The sequence below is a fragment of the Cyprinodon tularosa genome, unplaced genomic scaffold (genome assembly GCF_016077235.1).
Source record: "Cyprinodon tularosa strain WSP-4 unplaced genomic scaffold, ASM1607723v1 ctg853, whole genome shotgun sequence".
Classification (NCBI taxonomy): domain Eukaryota; kingdom Metazoa; phylum Chordata; class Actinopteri; order Cyprinodontiformes; family Cyprinodontidae; genus Cyprinodon; species Cyprinodon tularosa.
This window is the reverse complement of record NW_024039622.1, coordinates 43610-62206: the sequence shown is the minus strand read 5'-3', so window position 1 is coordinate 62206 and position 18597 is coordinate 43610. Positions and strand designations below refer to the sequence as shown.

Below are 18597 nucleotides of genomic sequence, written 5' to 3'. Positions count from 1 at the left end.
TTATTTTTTTGAAGTGTAGTGGATCGATGTAACTGTTTAGTTAAAATCATCTGGCAGCAGGTGAAGATGGAGTATTAAAACATTGTTTAATAGATAGGACCTGTTCATCATTTCATGGGGTTCCTCCTCAGTTTGATTTTGTCTTCCATCACACAATAAATACTAAGTTACTGTTTGCAGCCAGGATGTTATCATCCTCCCCCAGAAAAAATTGAACTATACACTCTCTAAAATGCTTTTACCTGCATTTAGAGGAGAATCCATCTAACTTTTTGTCTTTGTTACACTAATTTTGTCCTGAATAGGGGAAGTATGAATGCTTGACTAGAGGTGGATATTTAATAGGTAGACAGGAGATCAAGGTACAATAATGTTTCATAGGTTAATTAAAACAATCTGAAAGTGTAATGCTACTTTCACACACAATTTGAGCAGCAAAAAAGCGTCTGATGCTTCATTTTTGATCCTTGTTCACATGAAGGTCAGATGTCCAGTAAAGTGTTGCTGCTGCTCCTGTGTTAAATGGCAGAGAGTGGTTTTGCTATATTTGCTGTGATCATTGTGTAGAAAGTAGTTTGAATTTGTGAGAAGTGAGAAAGTCCTCCTGAAAACATGGTCTGTGCAGTCAGTTCATCCAGATTACCATCCTGCCTTCAAATATTATTTCTCTGTGGGAGCCTCTCAGACCCCCACATACCGGCGCTGCGCTGTCACTGGGAATCCCCAGCAGCAGCTGCCTCAGGCCCGGTCACCTCTTGGGAGTTTTTCCCTACCGTTGATGGCGGCTGGAAGTAGATGTTATAGTTTTTCATGTATGTGGCTCAAACTGCAGGCACCAGAATGATAAAAGCAAACACATGTGCCGGCAGGTTTGTACATTTTAAGATAATTTAGGCATTAATAAACAGTTTTAGTGGAGTGATCATAGCGCTCTGCATCAGCAGCGCTGCGTCTGTCTCCCTGCCAGCTCCCAGACCAGCTTCTCTGATTAGTTAATGTGGCGCGTTGAGCAGCAAAAATTCTAATTTTCAAACTCCAGCATCTGCTGCTTGTGAAAGTTTGAAAATTTGAGCGAAGTTTCCAGAGGAAGAATAGGACGTACAATTCTGAAACAGCATGATTGGCTCTAAGGAGAATGGAGACAGAAACAGACGACACTCTGAGTTTATCAAACAAACCTGCTCCCAACCAGGTTAGCTCTGGGGAGCATGTTACTACGGTTACTGAAACAGAGGTTAAGGAAACTCATTTTGTGAAATCAGTTTCCCAGTTTCAGGTTTAGAAAATTGAAATTAGGGAAAAATCTTGCCCAAGTCCAGTTTCTTAAAGAAGTCAGAATCTCAACGACTCTTATCTGGATGAGCCTTAGTTTCAGCCTTAGTTTTATACATTACTTTTAATAAATAATCAAATTGGACCAAACTGCAGTAACTGCTGACATGATTTAATAATAATAAGTTATAGCATCATTAATAATAAACTCTCTCTTTGTCTAAACCTCTGTGTTCACAAACTATAAACATTAAACCAAATCTTTCCTGTCACTCAACTAACTGCACACTGCACATCAGCAGCATTTCAGTCTAGTGTCCACCTGGAGTATCTGCTGCTGCTATCCATGATGCTTAATGTGGTATTTAATAAGATCTTAATGATAAATGAATGGGACATGATAACCTCATTTTATTTCCTCTTTTTACCTGACCTGTTGCAGAATTTCATTCTAACTATAAAGAGAGAAGAATGAGGCCTACAGACAGGCCATATTGATAGGATAGTAACCTGAGGTTTAATGACTTTCAAACTGATGGACTATTTGATTGTCAGTTAGTGGGTCTGTATATGTGTAGCAAGCGGCAGTTTGAGACATAGGGTACCAAGGCTGCCCAACCAAGAAACCAGCTGAGCTTTGGAAGAACCAGTGACACACTGGCATCTTCCTGGTCAGTTGTTGTAATAAATTCAATGATGCAGCAAACACTCTGATGTCTGCTTTATTCTCAGCTGCACAAACAATCAGACTGAATCCTAACAAACCATAGAGGAGGAACAGTGTGTGAGGCCCTCTAGTGGATATAGTGGAGTATTGCAGGTTCTTGTACAGAGTTCTGGTGTTTCCTGTCACTGTGGGCCTCACAGCACAGTAGTACACAGCAGAGTCAGTCACTGCAGCAGAGGAGATCAGCAGGTCCAGGTGTTTCTCTTCTCTCAGTTTAGTGGAGAATCTTGATGCTGATTTCAGATTATCTGCTAATCTTGGATTGTTGAGCCCTGAGATGTACATGATGAACTCTGGAGGTTTTCCTGGATATTGTCGATACCAGAAGAAATGATCAGAAGATGATATCTTATTGGAGTAACTGTAGGACAGAGTAACAGAGCTGCCTTCTAGACTGAACTCTTCAGTCTTTGCTGCAGTGAGTTGCTGACAGTTCACACCTGAAGGAGGAAAAGAAAATAAGTGAAGAACAACAAGGATCAAATAGTTCTCTGAAAGACTCCAACTAACCTGTTCCTATAAGCAGAACCAGCAGAGTAAATCCAGATGTGAGCAAAGACAGCATGATGATCAGAGTTAATGTTTGAACTGTGTTGAATGTGGAAGTTTGTGTCTCTTCTATAGTTCAGTAACAGCTCAGCTCCTCCCTGAAGCTCTCAGCTCCTCCCTCAGTCTCTTTGCATCTTTTCTTTTTCTCTGTTTGTTAAATATTTATGAGGCAACTGTGATTAAAATGCACTAAAAATATGGAAATATTTGTCCTAGGGTTAGGGTTAGGGTTATAATGATATAATGATTTTATCGAGCTTTCAGTTCCCATGTGTTTCATGTTCATCAGTGTCTCATAACTTGACTTACTTGATTACTGCTCAGCTGATTCACCTGCTCCTGCCACCATCTCTCCATGGTGTCCAGAGGGGACACCATGGAGAGATGGTGTCCAGCATTACCAGCGTAATCCAACTGTCTGTCTTGCCTTGAATACTGGGTCCTCTGTTCTGAGCCTTAACATCTTAATAACAAACTCTGGTCCAGTTTAAAGAATAGTAACCTCAGACCATAATGCTGCCACCGGCGTGTTTCTCTCTTAGGCTGCTGTTCTTTTTAGGTACATTTTTTTTATATATTTGTTTGTTATATATTTGTTTGGAGAGGCACTGGGCTCTTTCTTTCTAGAGCCACGGGAAGGATTACACTACAGAGGGGACAGAGAGTGATCACACCTGAACCTTATTAGGAGGGATGGTGTGTAGCTGCTGATATGCAGACATTAAGGAGGATGACAGGATGCCCTCTGCCTCAGACGACACGGGGTGGAACAGAACAGGCCATTGGCAATGATAGTGTGATGGAAGGTCATCGATCATCAGGCAGGACCCGGATAGAAAAAAATAAGTGAACTGAAACACCAGATTGGGTATAAACAATGAAAAAACACAAAGTAATGATGGATATAAGTTACAAGGCATAGCAAAGACACAATAATTTTCTAAACAATATGCCAGTAAGTTGGTTTAATTCTTCAGCAATCCCTCAAACCAAACATGCATGCAATGACAGTGGAGAGGAAAATCTCCCTTATAACATCAAGAAACCTTTAGTAGAACCATGGTTTACAGTGCTGCATTTGATACAGTTGATCATAATATTCTTTGAGAAAGACTTGAATATTTTGTTGGAATTAAAGGAACAGCACTAGACTGGTTTAAATCTTATCTATCTGATTGAATTCAGTTTGTTCATGTTAATGATAGATCTTCAACACGCTCAAAGGTTACCTGTGGAGTACCACAGGGATCAGTGCTAGGACCAATTCTCTTTACTTTATACATGCTCCCAATCGGTAGAGTTATTAGACAGCATGGGATTAATTTCCACTGTTATGCTGATGATACCCAGCTATATCTGTCTATAATCCAGATGAAGCTAACCCATTACATAGATTACAGGCATGTCTTGAAGACATAAAAACCTGGATGACTCTTAACTTTCTCCTTCTGAATGCAGACAAAACAGAAGTTATAGTCTTTGGACCAGAGTCTCTGAAAAAGAAGCTGATTAGTCAGTCACTTCATTTGGATGGGACTAAACTGATTTCAGATAATAAAGTAAAAAATCTTGGTGTTGTTTTTGATCAGGACCTGTCATTTAAATCCCATATCAAAGAGGTTTCTAGAATTTCCTTCTTTCATGTGAGCAATATTGCAAAAATGAGAAATCTCCTGTCCAGGGATGATGCTGAGAAACTAGTCCATGCATTTGTTACTTCAAGGCTGGACTATTGTAATTCTGTACTATCAGGAAGTCCACAAACTGTAGTTAAAAGCCTTCAGTTGATCCAAAATGCTGCAGCCATAGTTCTGATGAAAATGAAAAAGAGAGATCATATCTCTCCTATCCTGGCTTCTCTTCATTGGCTTCCTGTTAAATCCAGAATAGAATTTAAAATCCTCCTTCTCACATATAAAGCCTTAAATGGCCAAGCTCCATCTGATATCAGAGATCTGATTGTTCCTTAAAACTTAAGCTTAAAACTTTCCTTTTTGATAAAGCTTCTAGTTAGAGTGGCTCAGGTTATCCTGATCTATCTCTATAGTTCTGCTGCTATAGGCTTAGACTGCTGGAGGACATAGGGACCCCTTTTCATCATTCTGCTTCATTCTATCTCTATTCTCCCACTCTGCAGAATCTGTTAGTTCAATCTCTAACGTTCTGCTCTCTCTGCTTTTTCTCATAGTAGCTTCATCTGGTCTGTTCCTGTTTGGCTGTGACTCCATCCTGGAGAGAAATATCAGCTGTGCTGCTGCCATCAACACCTTTGTTTCTAGATGTTGGAGATAGGCCTGTTTCTCTGACATTGGAGCTGGCTTGGACCTTGTCTACCTGGTTGTGTGTCTCCTGGATGGGGCTTTTTCTATATGCTTCTTTTTCTATGTCTGCTTCTGTCTCCTTGAACCCCAGTGGGCCTCAGCAGATGGCAGCTCACACTGAGCCTGGTTCTGCTGGAGGTTTCTTTCTGTTCAAAGGGAGTTTTTCCTCTCCACTGTCGCTACAAGCATGCTTGGTGTGAGGGATTGCTGAAGAGTCAATGATTTGATGCAATCAACTGATTTTGCTTAGATAAAAAACTTTGAATCAATCTGACTGGATGATCTGGTGAACTGGAAAGTGCCTTGAGATGACATGATGTGAATTGGAGCTATAGAAATAAACTGAACTGAATTGAATTACTGTTACCTCAGAAAAAGGCAACAGTAAACTAGCTTCAGAAGTAGCTCTATCTAGTAAAGAAACAGTTAGGCAGACAAGGTCTGAGCCAGTTTTCATGTCAAGTTGATACAAGAGAGCACATCCCGTTAGTCACTGTAAAAGCTGTGCCCAAAGCTATTTTTAGGAGAGAAACAGGACTGAGCACTGAAAAACATAGAAGTTGTTGATATCAGCAGCCCAGCTGATTTTTCTAGCCAGGATGGTGTAATGCCTAACATGAATATACCAGATTAAGCTAATATTACAAAAATGCAGAGACAAAATAAAATTCACTGAACAGGATTGTAGCAGAGCTGACATCCGATAAATCGCTCATCCATTGATTAACACTGCTGGAGCTCTGAGCAGCTGATTGAGCAGCAGGCTGCAGCTCCCACCTTCAGCATTGTCAACTCTGGAAAACTTAAGAAAGAAAATAAATTAATATTTGCCTTTTACTGTGTGAATTTATTTTGTAAACATTTAAATACAACCTTTGTCAAAGTAGACATGTCATTTTCAAAGGTTTGATAATACAAGAAAGATGATTTTTGTTAGGGATGGTTGTTAAAATCTACTCCCAGTTAAGGCCTGGAAAATTTTAAATCACATTTTTCCTCTGAGCCATCAAACCCTTGAACAAACATCCAATGAATCATAAAAGGCTTCCTGGATCACTGCAATATGGGGTAAAGGAGTAATACTGTCCACTGCGTGAATATCGAGAACAAGCTTGTATAATAGTGGAATTCATTATAGGCAAAAGTCTAGCTTGTTATTGTTTACATAAAAATTGTGTAAAAAGAAATGTACTGTTTCTGAACACGTTGAATATTTTCTAAATCACATTTACTCATGTCTCCTTTTTTCTCAAATTGCATATGATTTGAGAGCTGAACTTTACTTTAGGTTAATGTATCCGCCCCTCTTGTAGCTATAGTGGGTTATTCTGCTGTCTCTGCTCTGCAGGTTCTTGTACAGAGTTCTGGTGTTTCCTGTCACTGTGGGCCTCAGAGCACAGTAGTACACAGCAGAGTCTGACAGACCGAGATCCATGATCGTCAGATTAAATGTTGAGTTCTTGATCCCTGCATGAAATCTTTCTTCACTGAACTCCGGATTGTTTTCTCTTCTTCCAGTATATTCTTTCAGCATATACTTTGGGAAGCTGCTTTCTTCTTGTTTATACCAGAACAAGGCATCACCTGTGAAACTGGCTTTGAAAGAACATCCCAGAGTCACAGATTCTCCTTCAGCAGCAGCAACATGTCCTTCTGTCTGTGTCACTGAGTCTCCTTTACACTCTGAGGAAGAACAGAACATGCAGAGGAAGAGATGAATCAATAAAGATGATTGATTAAAGGAGAACAATCAGCAGCTTTAAAGACTTCTATTCCATGTAGAATAGATGTCATTTTCTCTGATCATTGTCACTTTGAACCATATCAGGTGTTTCTACAAGGTAACAAATGGCAGCAGAAATGATCTGCTCTGATTTTCTGTAGAATGAACATTAAAGCTCTTCATGTAGAGCTCAGTAATGTGTTCAAGTGTTTGAAGAGGAAACATGTCGAGCTTTCTATCTTACCAAAGAAAAGAGCAGCTAGAATAATCCACAGCCAATGTTCCATCTGTCCAACAAGGTTTAAATCAGCAGGAGAAACTAGCTGATGTTCAACATTCAGTCTGACTATTGTTCTCTTCACAGCAACACTTATTATTGACACAATGCTGGAACACAGAGCACAAGGAGAGCTCCGCCTACTGGATGATGGCGCCCTCTGCTGGAGCTAGAAGGTGTCAATGAACAATAGAGCAAAAGGCTTCCAGCAGCTTGTCAGAGAATAAAACACATCATTCATTCTTCCTTCTTTCAGCTCCATTTTAGAGTGATGACAAACAGAGAAAAAGTGTCACAGAGATGCAGTGACATCATCTTCCTCACTTCATTTGTTCTGTCTGCTTTGGTTCTTGAATTCCTCTGACAGTGGGGGTCTTTCTCTTCTCAGAACTGTGAGGGATAATTCTCATTATATATGAAAATACTTTTTTCTAAATAACAATATCTAGTTTGTTGAGTATATTTGATACTTTACCATTTATAATACTTAGTTTTGTTCTGCTTATACTATAATACTGTAAGATAAAATATTCATGATTTAATGTTCTTTGTTCACCCTGCTAATGTGTTGTTATCTGGAAAAAACCTCAGCGCTGATTTCTGTAACCTTTTCTCTGCTTGGCTTAGAATAAAAAGAGTTGAAGTTTAGTTCTGTCTGAGAGTCATTCCTTTAAGAGGATTTCATTATTACTGTGGATCACTTCTAAGATACTGGGAGGACCGTAGACGCAATATTTAAATATCAGGATGATGAAAACACCAAAACCAAACCTGAACAAATTCTGTAGCTTTAAGCTCAAACTAATCAACCTTCTTCGTTTTAGAACATTTTCTGACTGAGTTCACCTTGAAATGATCTCAGCTGAGACATTTTATGTTCTTTTCTTTAACAGTGAACAGCAGCTGGAGTCTCTCTGCTCAACCACTTCTGCTGCTTTCCTTTAATGTTGAACACAGCATCACTTCTCAGTAAAAGGGATTTAAAATGTTGTTGAAATGGTAACAGAGACTAAATGTGTCTCAGCTCCAACAGACTTGCTGCACACTGAACATCAGCAGCCTTCCAGTCTAATGCCCACATGGACCCTACTGCTGCTGCTGCTGAACTGGTGCTGAACAGCCGTTTTTACCTCATTATGAATGGTGGGAATAATTATTCAGTGACGCTGCAGTAGAATGATCTCTCATCTGATTTTGAATCAGTCATTCGTTTTTAATGAGTTTTATTTAAAAAAACTTTTTTATATTCTTTCTAAGTAAATCATACAGAGATGACCACTGTTGGTAAAAACATTAGAGAGAAGATGAAAACTGCATTGTTTTTTTTTTCAGATACAAAATAATCTAACTATTAACTTTTATTTCTATCAAGTGTCTTTCCATATAAGATAAGATATGGTTGGTCCACTGCTGCACCTTGTGTCTCTATTTGAAGGGCTTATCAGGTCCACCTGTCTGTTGGAACTTTGGGGTCTTTTTTAGATACACAATGGTAAGGTTAGTGACCACTTAACACTGACAGGGAACAATAGCGAGCATATCAGTCATTAACCTGGTTTTTAAGTTCAGTCCGAGCTCAGAGGAAGGAGTGGAATCCAGCCAGATAATTGCCCACAACCTGCAGCTGAGGCCGCCCAGAGAGCTCCAGGAGTAAAAGCCAAAGGTGCAGTAGAGCAGACCGACAAGCAGAAGCCAGCAGACAAGAAAGAGTAGAAGAATCTGGAAGGAGAATTTAAGCCGATGTTAATGAAGAAGCAGAAGTAGAAGTAGGCCAGTAGATCAGATATCCAAAGAGGTACCAAAGAGAAATCCAAGTCGGGGTCAGGAGACAGATCCAAGGTTGTTAGCAGGCAGAGTCGAAAGGAAGTCCAAACATAGACCAAGCAAACAGATCAGAACAAGGGCAGGCAAACTCAGATGTCCAGGACCAGAGACTAGACAGGATCAGGTAGTCAGAATAACACGCTAGACACAGTGTGTCTATAACATACTACTACTCTCACCTGCAGTTCAAATCTGGCACTGATGGCTGGGACCAAGCAGTCTAAACAGGAACTGGAACAGGTTGATCTGATGAGTGAAAATAAAAACTGGGTGGAATTAGGCTAGTGGATAAAATAAACCAATAATCCAGTCATCAGTGCCAAGATCATGACAATTTGCTTATTCAAAAACATCAGAAATCAACCGATACACCATGAAAAACAGGAAGAAGAAAATATAATGATGATAATATGTTTATTAAACTGCCCCAAAGCATTACAACAATATGTACCTGAATTCATCATTTAGTGAACCTGGATGGATCATGAGGTTTTAGCCTTTGAACATATATGTCTGTGTAAAATATCAGTGGTCTGACAGCAGGACAGAGGTGGACTAAAACAGATCTTCATGAAGGGACAGCGCTCTGTCCATGGTGCTGATGTCCTGCAGAGGCTGAACTTCCATCCTGGAGCCTCCATCATCCCTCCTTTATGATCCAAACCTTCTCATCATAGAGTTCAATGATGCAGCAAACACTCTGATGTCTGCTTTATTCTCAGCTGCACAAACAATCAGACTGAATCCTAACAAACCATAGAGGAGGAACAGTGTGTGAGGCCCTCTAGTGGATGTAGTGGAGTATTGCAGGTTCTTGTGCAGAGTTCTGGTGTTTCCTGTCACTGTGGGCTGCACAGCACAGTAGTACACAGCAGAGTCTGTCACTGCAGCAGAGGAGATCAGCAGGTCCACTTGCTTCATCGTTTTGTTGATTTTAGCAGAGAAATCAGACCTAGTTGGATGAATCCCTCCAGCTTCTGTGATGTAGAGCAGGAACTCTGGTTTGGATCTCTCCTGCTGTCGGTACCACTGGATATTGTTGATAGAACCAGTATATTCACAGCTCAAACTGGTGCTTCTTCCCTCTGAAACAGCTTGTTCCCTCTGTTCCTGTTTGATGGTGTTCATGGAGCCCATGGCTGTAAAAGGAGTCATTAATGTCAGTTAGTCTGCAGGAGATTCAAACATGAAGAGACTCAGTAGAGGTTCTTCTCTCTGTGTTCCACATGTGATCACAATAAGGTTCATAGAGAAAATCAGAGCAAAGCTTTTCTCTGTGTTCTAACACTCACCTATGCAGAGAGAGAAAAGCAGCAAGAAGTAAAGAAACATGTTTTCAGGTAGAGTCAGACAGCAGAGGAACAAAGTTGTTCCACTGCAGCAGAATAAAGACTAAGAAGCTTCTCTGGTGCACAGACCTTCTCCTCAACATCAAGCTGCTTTTAGTGCAGCAAACACAAACCATCTCATTGGCTGAACCCAGCAGTGGTGGGAGGAGTTAGAGAAAATATTTTACTGTTTCCTCATTCCTAAAGTGGTTTTCAGTCTGTGAGATGATTTTAGCTGCAGAGTGAGAGGAATAGGTGTTTCTATCATCGGTTGATCATAAAAGGAAGGCGGCCCATCACAGAGTTCAAAAAGCCACTCAAACACTGGAAACTAAATGTCATTTAGAGGAGACGACTATTCTCACATGGAGGCTGAGTGGAAGATGGAGAAAACACAACATGTTCTGGTAGATTTATACTGCTACACCTGTGAACCTACAACATTTGGTTGAAAAAAGCCTGTGAGTTCCTCCAACATTTAATTTTACCTTAGTTTAAAAAAATATTTTTGAACGAAATTCAACAGAACATGTGAACTATGCAGAACAGATCCAAGGATTTTATTTAAGCAGAGAATCAGAGATACCATAAAAGAACCACCCATACTTTTGTAAATGAATCTGCCAAATAACCACAATTTTTTCCCAGGAGAGGAATGTTTAAATGTTTTTATATCATTAATATAACTACAAGTAGCTCCATTGGTCATATTTTAATCTGTTTTCCTCGTCAATAGTAGCAGTTGTACAGAGCGAGGCGAGCTCCAGCCACTCTGGATACATATCTCTGCAGGGATGCACTTTTCAGCATAACACCGGACCGCGATCCGTTAATCTGTGACCTCTGCATTAAACTGAAGCCAAGAGTAACGAGTAACGCTTGTTTTAAAAATGGAAGGAATAGAAAGTTCAGATACTAATGTAATGAGTAGAAGTCAGAAGTAGGAAGAGAATAAGTAATGGAGTAAAGTATAGATACCTTAAAAGTGGACTTAAAAACAGTATTTGTACTTCGTTTCTTAACACCTGTGGTGTCAAAGCACATCAATGTGGGAGGTGACCCGGGGAGTTAGCTGGACTGAGGGGGGGTTGTGGAGCAGTTTCAGAGGAACACTTTGAGGTTAACTGCACCCTCTGCCCCATTGAAAATGCAAAGAATAACGATAAACATGGATCCTAACAGGGGCGCCTCTAGAAATGTTTCATAGGGGGGGCCAGATGGGGCCTCTTAAATTCTTGGGTCCGCTCACAGAAACATCATTTCAGGGTTTTATTCTACTGCTGTGGTAAAACTGCCTGTGGAAAACTATCATAAAGATCTCAGTAAACACCTGCTCACATCTTTTGGCTTATTGTGTGATTATTAATGTTGCTACTGATCTAATGTGCACAGACATAGACCAGTTAACATTTGGAGTTGAACAATAGTTGTGTTTTATTTATATTTGAAAAAGTTGTTACATTTATTCATTTTTTGAAAATAAAAAACTGACTGGTGGTCCAGGAACAGGTGGAACTCCTGCTTTCACTGAGTTCTGCTGCTTCTGTCATCAAAGCTGCTGACTGTCCCTGCTCTGCTGCTGGTTGATGCTTTTCCTCATCACTGTTCTTCACTAATGCTGCTCTGTGTCCTCATCATGCTGCTGGTCTGTTTCTCTCCTCCATCCTCCTCCTCTCTTCTCCTTTTCTCTCTTCTACTCCTCCATCCTCCTCCATCGGCCATCCCCTGGTGGCGCCCATGATCCTCAATGACCAAAATAATGATCATGGTTTCTGGCCCAACATCTATAATTGGGTCAAGAGACAATGGCAACATAAAAAACTAGAAGTAAAACATTTATTTTCTGAAATGTGTTTATTTTCATTTTCTTTCTTGTAGCATTTTGATCCAGTGAGACTTATTGTCCCACCCATAGATGTTCTTGTTTTCTAGTGTTTATTGCTGTATCCTCTTCTCGTTTAGCATGTTTATTGTGAAAATAAGGTTAAAAAATGGAGCTCAGATGCCTGTGCTGAAGAAAACACCTTTAAGATATAATTATCAAAATAGTTCAGACTTGAGTGTATATGTTTAAATACGAAAGTGTTTATTGTTGCAGTTTTTAGCAATGAGATTGCAAATACAGGGATTGGTCCAGTGACTTTTAATGTCTCCATCATGATGTGAGGCTCAGGTACTCTCCCAACTCTCCAGTTTTTACATGGCCTAGAGGAGCTCAGGGTTTAGTGTGAATAACAGGACTGCCCTCTTTCATCAGCCCTGAGAATCAGTGGTTCAACAGTGTGTGAGGCCCTCTAGTGGATGTTGTGGAATATTGCAGGTTCTTGTACAGAGTTCTGGTGTTTCCTGTCACTGTGGGCCTCACAGCACAGTAGTACACAGCAGAGTCTGTCACTGCAGCAGAGGAGATCAGCAGGTCCATCTGGGGTTTGTTCACTTTAATCTTCAGTTCAGGAACATTTTTAATTCCTTCATCTCCTGAAGCAGAGTGAGAGATCAGAAACTCTGGAGGTTCTCCTGGATACTGACGGTACCAGAAGAAATAATCTCCTGGTTGCAGGTTGGGATAATTATAGGACAGAGTGACAGAGCTGCCCTCTAAGCTGGAGATCTCTGTTTTAACCGCAGTCAGTCCTTCACAGCGGATTCCTGAAGAAAAAGGAGTTTTAGTTTTTGATTCAGAAACATTTCTGACATTTCAGAACAAAAACATTTGAAACATCTAGAATCTGACCTGTTAGCAGTGAGGCGACCAGCAGAGAAAGTCCATAATAGTCCATGATGATCAGAGTTAATGTTTGAACTGTGTTGAATGTGGAAGTTTGTGTCTCTTCTATAGTTCAGTAACAGCTCAGCTCCTCCCTGAAGCTCTCAGCTCCTCTTCCTCCTGATTATCAGACTCACAGCTTCTCTGCTTATGGTAGATTATTTTACATGAATAAGTAAGTGAAATAATTTCCTTAACCCTGTAAAACCCAAATATAGAAAAACACGCACACAAAAAAATCAACCACTCAGATGTTGTTGTAGGCCTTCGATGCTGAAAATGAAGTGTTTTCAAAAAATTTTATGTTTTAGTAGAACCTGCAGAATTTTACAACTTTTTTCTTTATATTGCAGCATTGGGCCGAATGGGGAGCAGATTTTCCTGTATTTGTATTTATTGTCTGAACAACAATACAGAACTAAAGATTAATTTGCATGGTTTTGCTTTTATCCAAGAACAGTATAATATGAACAATAATCTCAGTCATGTTGTTATGTCAACAGATCTTCGTTAACTTGATGTTTTGGATTCCTGGTTCTAACCTGTGTTTCCTGCCTCCCTCAGTTAGTTGAGCTCTGGATTGCTCACCAGTCAGTCTCCGTGCTCAGAGGACTGGTCTCTGAATCCCTGCTGCTCAGATTCTGCTCTAGCGTTCCACTCAACCCCCCTTCAGTGCTACTGAGCCGGACAAGAGAACCCCCTTCCTGGATTCACGTTGGTTCCTTCAGCTGCTCCTCAAACCTGCCTCCCCTGCGGTGCTGCTCGGGCCCCCGCCTAAGTCCCACCTGACGCTCAGCCACCTCCTCCCATCAGAAGGAGCACAGAACATGCTTCAATATTGAGCATAAATCAAAAATGTCTGCATCAAGCTCACTGCGACACTCTGCTGCAGAAGTATAACCAGCCCTTAAGGCTACTTGAAGCTTGTTTTATTTAGTCGGGAAAATGCTGCTGTAACTTGTTTTTCAGTAATTTATTTGACATTGTGGTTGAAACGGTCCAAATTAATGTGTTTGTGACTCTGTTGCACGGGGTAATCTGGGCACCTTTCTTCCTGCGTGTGATTAAAATGGACTTTGAGTATTCAACAGCTGAAATGTAACTTCATAGGCTGTTATGCATATTAAAAACGTGCTAAAAATCACTCACTAGTTATTTACTATTAGTGTTTAGGAATTCATGTCATCTATGGGGTCCAATGACCTGCATTAATCCACTTCTGTTGTCAAAATGCTTTCATATTTTTGATGCATTTTTTATTATTAAAAACTAAATCGTCTTAAAGGTAAAAACATTGTCTATTTTCATAAATATATTTTATGATACATTTTTCAGAACTGACGCTAACTCAACTACAGAAAAATGAAAGTAATAAACTCACCGTTGAGTTAGCGTTAGCTTGCATGACCGGCTCCGTCATGCTGGTTTTCCTTCCGTATGAAGGCGCCACACGCGTCACGTCACGTGACTAAGAAACCGTAACGGGATTGGCTGGGTGTAGGACGCCACAATCCATTGCTAATGTCTGTGACCTGAAGTAACCCTTCCCTTTTTACACTGAATTTAGACGCTGAATTTAAGACGGTGAAATAGAGCCAGTTGAATCTCAGGAGGCTGAAAATATTGAGTTTGAATTTTGAAAGGTTGAATTATTTTATATGCAGATTTTTTTAACACTCAAAAATTAAACTGAAAAATAAGTATTGAAAATGTAATCACTTTGAAATAGCAATGTGGATTTTTAGCCTGAAGAGAAAATAACAAATGAAATTTCAACTGTGTAGAAATAAAAACAATGAATTTATTTTTAGGTCAAAAATGTGTTCTGAATATATTTTAACACTGAAACAGTAAATACAAACATACAACATTTAAATTTCATTTTTAATTCAAATCCCAGCGACACAGATTTACTTCCATACCAGAGTGGAATAAATGTTCCAACCACCGGCAGCAGGAACAAATCAAATCAAATGTAATGATAGAAACCTTAGTCAGTTAAATAACCTGCTGCTGTCATTCTGCACATCTCTGATGTTGCTGCTATTTTCTAATATCCATTACTGGAAAAATGTCCATAGCTGCATATTGGTTATTTATTCTCCAGGTGAACAGGTTAGATTGTTTAAACAATTTACAGTACAGTATTATCTTGTTTATCTTTTAGCTCTTAACTATTATGTTATTCTTTTACATTTTCCTAAGGTCCACACTTCAATAATCTTTATTTTTTTTTTTTGCTGTTGTAAACTGACTCATTCTATTCTATTCTATTCTATTCTATAAAAGAGGTACAAAGGTTTAAATAAGTAAATCGAAACAATGTATGTATAAAAACTATATCTACAAAATCTATCATATTCAACAACAAAAAATACTTAGTTAAGTAAAATGTGCAAAACAGCAATAAAAAGATAAAACTTCTATCAGATTTATAGTCCCCACCCTGCAGATCTATTAGAATCTGTCCTTAAATTCCAGCCAAACCCATTTAATCAGTAAAAGATAAAAACCTTTAGATAAATCAAACATTACCGCCACATATCTGAATCTATAACCATTAAAACAACTATTTTCATTCATTTCAGACAGAACTATTCACAGACTGGATTATATTAAACTGAACTTCTAATATTCACCACTGTTTGGCGCCAAGTAACCTTTCCTCTGATCACGGAGCAGCCGGCTTGCTTGGTCTCACAGTGAATCCTGGGATATCCAAGGATAGCGAGGATACATCGGAACAATCCTTCAAATCGGGCAAAAGAAGGACGCATTTTAAGGCCGCATAACGAGGACTCTTGGAATCCGACCAGACCTCGGCGCTGCGCTATGACGTAATCGCCCAAAGAAAACAGGCCTTCGTAGGACGCAGCCCATAAAGTTGAACTCAGTCCTTCTCTGAGTTAATACCTACAGCCTTTCTCTCAGCTCCTCCCAGTCTGACAGGAAGCTTGCATCAAGCTTTCTAAAATGCTGCTACTGTCCATTAGCCTGCACAACAGTTTATATAGCTTGAGGAGAACCCTCTGAAAATGTTCTCTACTTTAAATCCTGGGAGCTGATCCAGAACCGATTGTCCCAGCAGAACTGGTCCAAACTCAGAGGCTCTGATATAGAATCACATCATTTCAGTCCAGGGTCTGCAGGAAGCTCTGCAGATGTTGGAGCTGCACTCAGGAATGAGGAACCTGATGGAAATCACTCATGAAAATCTAGTCCCGGTCTTTGAAAATCTAACTAAGTATTTTTCTAAGGATCAGATGAAGCCACACAGGAAAGAATCTGCAGTCCTGAAACATCTAAAGGACAGAATGTCCATCAGCAGTAGGACAGAGGGACACCAGTGATACTTTCTATCTGAATCACAGTATTACAGGCATCAAAGATTTATATTTCATTTGTATTTATATCATTATCATCCTTGATATTTTAAACATCCTAGAAATGTAGAATATTCTATCCAGCTGTGAGATTTTCTCTGTAACCCATGAAACCTTCCATTATGAAGCAACAGAGAAATACTGAGGATTGCTATTGAGATATCTGAGTGTTAAGTTTTGACAGACTAACCATCTATTATGATATGAACAATTTCACCTTTTTAATAAAACATTCTACTGGTTCTATCTGCCTCCATATTCTTAAAACCAATTAAACATTGATGGGGAAAGAGCATTCAACCCCACTGATGGAATGAGCTTCCAATACACGACTGAGTGAAATCCATCGAACTCATTTTATTTAACTTGAGTGAATAGTTGAAAACCTTTTAGCAGCAACATCTCTGAACCTTGGTTTGATATATTATATTAGTGACTGAATAATAAAAAAAAAGTTACAAAAAAACATAGTATTATCATTATTACAGGACTGGATTTTTAGCATTCTGTCTTGGTAATCAATAATACCTTCACCTCTTACTAGGTTCAGGATCACTGCAGGGTTTAGGAGTCTTTGGACAAACTTTGCCATTAAAATGCATTTTCTAGTTTTTATTTCTGTGCAAAGTCTAAAGGCTTAAACTGGTATTTTAAATTGAATCAACAGAATGTAGTGAAAACACAACATTAAAATGTGACTTAAAAAGAAATGAAGGGAAAGATTGTTTTTTTGGTGATAGCTATGAAATTAATCTCTTCTCTGCCAAGTTGTATTTTTCTGAGGCTGGAAATCATTTTAACATTTATTCCAAGTTTGGATCAACCTTAGTGGAAAACTGAGGGCGAATGTTCTCAGGAGAGTTTAGTAAACATTGCTGACATGTTGTCATTCTGCAAAGAATGTCCACTAACTGTCCACTGGACATCTACTGACTGACCACTGAATGTCCTCTGAATGTCCACAGAGAGCGCTCCCTGAACATAACGTACTGTTTTATTCTGACGTTCAGTGAATGTTTCTTGAACGTTCAATGATAGTTCAGAGTTCCAGATGTCCAGCTGCTCCGCTCACCTGTTTTATTTGGGTCCATAACAGAGTTCTATAGAACTCACTGACAAACTGCTTAAGTTCTTTACACTGAGACAGGTTGGACAAAGGATATCCTCTAAACTTTGGGGGACACAGTGTCCTGATGTCTCAGGCTAAGGAGAGAGGATATTTGGAAAGTTCTCCATCTTTCTGTTTTAGATCCACACGATCAGATCATATCTGCTCCTATAAATGCTCTCAGACTCAAGTGGAGACAGATAATTGTCAGTATAATGCAGTGTGTGAGGCCCTCTAGTGGATGTGGTGGAGTATTGCAGGTTCTTGTACAGAGTTCTGGTGTTTCCTGTCACTGTGGGCTTCACAGCACAGTAGTACACAGCAGAGTCTGTCAGCTCAGCAGAGGAGATCAGCAGGTCCAGGTGTTTCTCTTCTCTCAGTTTAGTGGAGAATCTTGATGCTGATTTCAGATTATCTGCTGATCTTGAACTGTTGAGCCCTGAGATGTACATGATGAACTCTGGAGGTTTTCCTGGATATTGTCGATACCAGAAGAAATCAACACCAGCAGTTATCTTGCTGGAGTAACTGTAGGACAGAGTAACAGAGCTGCCTTCTAGACTGAACTCTTCAGTCTTTGCTGCAGTGAGTTGCTGACAGTTTACACCTGAAGGAAGAAAATAAAATAAAATAAATGAAGAACATCAGGGATCAAATAGTTCTCTGAAAGACTCCAACTAACCTGTTCCTATAAGCAGAACCAGCAGAGTAAATCCAGATGTGAGCAAAGACAGCATGATGATCAGAGTTAATGTTTGAACTGTGTTGAATGTGGAAGTTTGTGTCTCTTCTATAGTTCAGTAACAGCTCAGCTCCTCCCTGAAGCTCTCAGCTCCTCCTTCAATCTTTCTACATCTTTTCTTTTTCTCTGTTTAATAGATTTTTTATGGAAACTTTAAGCTTAAAATTTATGAGGCAAGAGGAGAGTTCACTGTGATTAAAATGTGCTAAACATATAAAAATAATATTTGTCCTAAAGAAATGATATCAATGTAGAAGTCTGTGACGTAGAAGGTTTACTGTAAACTATAAAATATGATTTTATCCTGCTTTCAGTTCCAATGTGGTTCACGTCCATCAGTGTCTCATAGCCTGATTTGTGGACTCTGCCTTAAACAAAATTCTCCTAAAGTTTCCACAGCCGTCTTCAGGGAATCCACAGACTTTCTGGCAGCTTTAGTTTTGGTCTCTTTTTTGCCTTTGATTAAAATGTCATCTTCCACTCATTAAGTCTTTCTACAGGTTCATCTGATGTTTGCTTGGACTCTTTGGGATGCAGAAAAATGTTCCTTTATTCGATCTAAACTGTCAAAAACTT

The 18597-nt window shown here is 39.5% G+C and overlaps 1 protein-coding gene and 4 gene segments (V, D, J or C); all 5 read right to left on the bottom strand.

The window, feature by feature from the left end:
- Positions 1 to 1789: 1789 nt before the first annotated feature.
- LOC119775165 lies at positions 1790 to 12907 on the bottom strand. The gene is made up of 3 exons (XM_038273061.1): positions 12818 to 12907; positions 2510 to 2580; positions 1790 to 2439 (listed from the first exon to the last, which is right to left on the bottom strand). The coding sequence occupies exons 2-3, from the start codon at positions 2562 to 2564 to the stop codon at positions 1790 to 1792; spliced, it is 705 nt and encodes a 234-aa protein (XP_038128989.1). The 5' UTR covers positions 2565 to 2580; positions 12818 to 12907.
- LOC119775175 lies at positions 5809 to 6980 on the bottom strand. The segment is given in 2 exon segments: positions 5809 to 6552; positions 6837 to 6980. Coding segments are annotated over 2 exon segments (447 nt in total).
- Positions 9345 to 10146, bottom strand: LOC119775164. The segment is given in 2 exon segments: positions 9345 to 9832; positions 9986 to 10146. Coding segments are annotated over 2 exon segments (528 nt in total).
- LOC119775177 overlaps positions 11927 to 18597 on the bottom strand; it is a 9339-nt gene continuing 2668 nt past the window's right edge. Inside the window, 3 exon segments of the V gene segment in view lie at positions 11927 to 12670; positions 12756 to 12817; positions 18033 to 18117. Of these exon segments, the coding sequence occupies positions 12288 to 12670; positions 12756 to 12801 (429 nt within the window).
- Positions 16956 to 18111, bottom strand: LOC119775171. The segment is given in 2 exon segments: positions 16956 to 17886; positions 17962 to 18111. Coding segments are annotated over 2 exon segments (525 nt in total).